The 4,935-nt window shown below is 58.0% G+C and overlaps 1 protein-coding gene across 1 annotated transcript in view; it reads left to right on the forward strand.

Moving 5' to 3' along the window:
* The window catches only part of RSPO1 (R-spondin 1), a 5,197-nt gene extending 1,972 nt beyond the window's left edge, over nt 1-3,225 (forward strand). Inside the window, exons 2-5 of the mRNA XM_009639975.1 lie at nt 117-308; nt 1,506-1,655; nt 2,070-2,258; nt 3,068-3,225. Of these exons, the coding sequence (XP_009638270.1) occupies nt 117-308; nt 1,506-1,655; nt 2,070-2,258; nt 3,068-3,225 (689 nt within the window). The remainder of the gene's footprint in view (nt 1-116; nt 309-1,505; nt 1,656-2,069; nt 2,259-3,067) is intronic.
* Nucleotides 3,226-4,935: the final 1,710 nt, after the last annotated feature.

Below are 4,935 nucleotides of genomic sequence, written 5' to 3' on the forward strand. Positions count from 1 at the left end.
TGCCCCGGTCCCTGCCCTTCCTGCCAGTGGTGCCGGTGTTTCAGAGCCGAAGCCGGTGCGTGCAGAGCCCGGCTGTGCGGCGGGCGCTAACCGCTGCCTCTCTCCTGCTCTTGCAGTTAGCACCGAGCTGAGTCAGGGCTGCGCCAGAGGCTGCGACCTGTGCTCCGAGTTCAACGGGTGCCTGAGATGTTCCCCCAAACTTTTCATCCTTCTGGAGAGGAATGATATCCGGCAAATTGGGATTTGCCTGCCATCTTGTCCACTGGGATACTTCGGCCTTCGCAATACAGACATGAACAAGTGCATCAGTGAGTACGGGGTGGGAGGGAAAGGGCGAAATGTGGCGGGGGGTGGTGCTCTGCAGTGCTTTGCAGGGGATCGTGCCGCCTCCAGTCAGGGGAGGCTGTATGGCTGTATCGAAGGGGAGGAGGTGGTGCTGAGCAGGGCAGCGATCTACCCAGGGAATAACCCCATAATCTGTGCTGATGTTGGCTAATGCAGCTTTGGTGCCCAGGCGCTTCCCTGCCGTGGCACCGTGCAGCCGGCGCAGCGTGCAGCCAGGCCGAGAAGCTCCTTCCCTTTGAGCAGCCGCTAGGCACTGCCCGCACGGCGCCCTCAGAAGCGGGGTGAGCGTCCGCTGCCCCACATCAGCCCTTCCATGCAGGTTTTGATGGGAGTTTTGGCCTTCCTGGTCTTTGAGAGCCTCTGTGCTGTGGGCAGGCGGTGGTAATGGACCAGCGGTCCGCTAGAGCAGAGAGCCACTGGCAAAGCCTTCAGGGCTGGGTTCCCCCAGCAGCATGCTCAGCACCGCCCGGGAACGCTGTGGATGTGGCATCCTGCAGGACATTTGGGAAGCTCTGTTACCTGGGCTGCCAGACTGGCACCCTCTTTCTTTCGGAGGAAGGAGGAGGAGAAGGGAGATCCTTTCAGCTTTTAAGGTACTGCTTGCACAAGTACCTTCTCTCCTCTTCTCTGCTCGTTCAGCACAGCCAAGCAGCTCCCTGGATGAGATCCTTGGCCTGGGGCTGCCTCTTTCAGCCAGAGCACCAGAGAGAAGCTGGATATGGAAAAATGCAATCACTTCCCTGGCAGTTTCATGCAAACCACCCTCATGGCCAGATTTCCATCTAACTCCTTTTCTTTGTAGCCTGTGCTGTAGCTGCAGCTGGAGCAGTTGATACGGGACTTTATTCTTTGCACTGTCCCACTTTGGCTGAACACCAGCCCAAACCTTTCCCACCCTGCCTGATTTCAATCTGGCGGCGGCTGCTGCTGGCGATGAGAGCTGCAGCTCGGTGGCTCTGCCCGTACCAGGGAACGGTGCAAAGAGAACTGACTTGTATGACAGCAGCAGAACCAGGGCTGGCAGGGCCTTCAGAGGCTCCCCCCCGCCGGTGGCAGATGTCCTGCAGCCAGGAGCCAACTCCAGTTAGCAGTCAAGAGCTTCCTGAGGCTTTTGCTCGCATCAGACTACATCACAGCTTTGTGGTTTTTTTTTTCCCCAGAATGCAAAATTGAGAACTGTGAGTCCTGTTTCAGTCGAAACTTTTGCACAAAATGTAAGGAAGGTTTGTATTTGCACAAAGGGAGATGTTATGTCACATGCCCCGAAGGCTACTCTGCTGCCAACGGCACCATGGAGTGCAGCAGTCCTGGTAAGTGATGCTGGGGCACCTTTGAGCTTTCTGTGCATCTGTCGGGCCCAGTCCCTTGTATTGCTACCGTTTGGTTTCGATGATAAAACGAACCCCTCAGAGGCAATGGCTCGTCCCACCCATGTCGTGTGGGTGATGGTACAGGTCAGACCCTGCCCTTCAGAGGGCACAGCCCTCTGGAAACCAGCCTAGATGGGGAGCAGCACCCCAGCATTGCTGCCGCCTATTTGCGAAGCGGGGCTCAGGGTTTGTGCAGTACGGCAAGGAAGGGGGTGCCTTGAAAACTTAGGAAGCTGCTGGGGAAACACACGTACCCTTCAAGCCTAGATGTGACGGTGTGCAAGGGCTCTGGGAAGTCCTGAGGCAGCAACAGAGAAACGAGAGTTACTGCTGGCCTCTCTTGTTATCTGGCAGCACAATGTGAAATGAGTGAGTGGGGGCCCTGGGGGCCCTGCTCCAAGAAGAGGAAGCTCTGTGGCTTCAAGAAGGGCAACGAAGACCGAACGCGGCGGATTCTGCAGGCTCCCTCCGGAGATGTGTCCCTGTGTCCTGCCACCACGGAGGTGCGGAGATGCACCATGCAGAAGAACCAGTGCCCCGAAGGTGAGCAGACGTGGAATATCTCACCATCCTTCCCCAGCATCCTTTATTTGTCAGGCACAAGTATCCAGTATCATAAATGCTCTGTGCATGCCACTACCCCTCTGCAGCACAGGGAACACAACGTGACAGCAGCTAGAAAGACCCCTGGGTGGAACCGGCACAGCCCCCCGGGTGGGTGATGCTCAGCGTGGCTTGCCACGCGTCCCACAGGCTTGCAGGTATTTTAGTTTCTTCCCTGGCTGGAGAGCAGCAAGGCAGCTGAGCAGCCGGGGGTGCGCGCCTGTGCGGTGAGGGGAGTCGTCTTCTCCTCTACCAGAATGTTTAGGTCTGCGTTGTTCCCAGGAACTAGAGTGTCTTCGGGATGAATGGTGGTTTGGTCATCCTCTTACGGGATGGACGAGGCTTGCAGCAGGGTTTAGTGTTTTGAGGGGAAGTGGTTCTGAGCAGTGACGAACACCCCAGGGGGTAAAAGCTGGGCAGGGGGAGGCAGGCAGGGCCATTCTGTTCCTGCGGTGGGCACAGCCTGCCTTAGCTAAGGGGCTTGCTGTGCAGCCGTGGAGCAATGCAAGTGTTAACGCTTCTGCTGGAGACCGAGAATCACCAGCCTAAATCCCGATTTGATCCTTCTTCCCCGTTTATATTTAGGCAACAGCTCGCAATGCAAAGCACAGCCTGGCAGATTGGGTGGCTCTCGGGCACCTCTGCGCGTGGGGAGGGGCGCAGGCCTTTCGGGCCACCCCCGGCAGCAGTGGGCCACGGGTGGCTCGCTCTGCTGGAGAGCCTCACGGTGCCCCTTTGCTTTACTGCAGGGAAAAGGAAGAAAAAGGAAGAGCAAGGAAAACAAGATAATGCGAATGGGAACAGAAATCGGAAGGACACCAAAGACACTAAGTCTGGCACCAAGAAGAGGAAGAGCAAACAGAGAGGGGCCGCGGTGCCCACGACGTCCGCTAGCCCTGCCCAGTAGCTGCCCCTTTACATCACCTGATGGCAAGACTTCATTGCTGCTATGTATATGAAAGCTTTATGGAACCAGAGCACTGCTACACAACACGTACACATGTCCAGAAAGACAGACATATACTCCCAGACTGACCCACAGACCCGACAGAAACCACATACACAATCCTTAAGGAGGCTGCACACACCCCCACCACCCGGCTCGGTGGAAGGACGCTGCCGAGGAGTGGGAGCGCAGACGGAGGGAAGCCCAGCTCCCCGGGGCTCCACAGGGTACGCTGCGGGGAGGAGAGAGGGAGCACAAGTCAGTGAAGGACCCGGACACGAGACTTTGTGACCAAAGGCCTCAACTCAAGACCGGGCGCGTGGCCCCTGCGCCGCACGGCTGCAGCCGGAGGGACAAGACCGGACCCACACGGCCGCTCTCCCCAACCTGGGACCTGGACTCACGCAAGGGCAGTGGCCTCTTTCTCTTCCCCCCACCCTTTATTTTGTGTTTTAAGCTGTATGACTTTATCATTGCAAATACATGTTAAACGTTTGTGGTAAGAGGTCAGTGGTATCTGCCCTGAATCTGCTTCAAAGAGTTATTTCAAATTAAAAAAAAAACAAAAACCAAAATGACAACCAGCTTCCTGAGTGTGTGGTTCATGCCTTGGCCCCTATGGAGGCTGGTGTCCCACAGGACAGAGACTCACTTGCGGAAGGGAAACTCACCAAAGCTTTAAGAAAATCCCAGAAAGTGTTGCCAGCTGCACTGCAGCCACAACTGAGCCGCCCTGTGTTCGCAGGACCCCAGCTGTGCGCCGCCGAGCCCCCCGAGGAATTTCCCATTGAAGGATACAGTTAACATGCAGCAGATTGAGAAAATGAGAGGTTACAACAAACCGCAGGTTGCTGAAGCGCTGTGACTCCGCTTGTACAGTCACAGCTGCGGGACTCCATCCCGGGCTGGGGACACGCTCGTCCGCCTGCCCGGACGCCACCCCGGCCCCTAGCAGGAGGGAAGGCGGGCGGGAGGGGGAAGGCACAGTTCGGGCTCTGCAGAAGAGAAGCAAACTGTTCGGTTTGGTAGGAGCTACTGGTCTGCATGCCACCGACTGGAATTCCCTGGATTCAGCACAAGCTCTGCAAGAGCCGACACCTGGGCGGAGGAACCGGGACGAGGAGAAACCTAACGAGACCTGCGCGGGGCGCGTGTGAACGCTGCCATCTCTGCACGGAGAGCTCTACCCTCGGCAGCGTCACGAGGGGCCGTACCGCGCAGTTGCCCTTAGGTTTTAAAACGTGCTTCCTCGATATATGGATGTGCAGACGTTTAATTCCTCTAGAGTTCAGCAAAACCCCTCTGGTCCTGAGGGATGGGGCCCGGGGAGGTGCCGTGGCTCCCAGAGGTGTGGCCGGGGTGGATCGGTGACGTGCTGCTGAAGCTCCCAGCTCCCCCAGTAAGGTGATGGGCAGGGAAAACGTCACCCCAAAGCTAAACCTGGCAAACGCAATCTCTGCTGCGCTTGCCTTCGTACCACCTTCTCCGCTCTGCGGTTTTGGAGGGCAGAGCGAGCCAGCGAGCGCGCAGGGACGCCGTCGGGAGAGCCCCCCGCTCGCTCCCACCGGCACCTGCCCGCCCGGGTCCTCTCCTGCGAAGAGCCGGCGGTTTGTGGCGCCCGCCGAGGACTCGGCCCCGGCAGAGGGCACCCGAACTCTCCCCTCGCCCCCG

Source organism: Egretta garzetta, unplaced genomic scaffold, assembly GCF_000687185.1.
Source record: "Egretta garzetta isolate BGI_Z169 unplaced genomic scaffold, ASM68718v1 scaffold66, whole genome shotgun sequence".
NCBI lineage: Eukaryota > Metazoa > Chordata > Aves > Pelecaniformes > Ardeidae > Egretta > Egretta garzetta.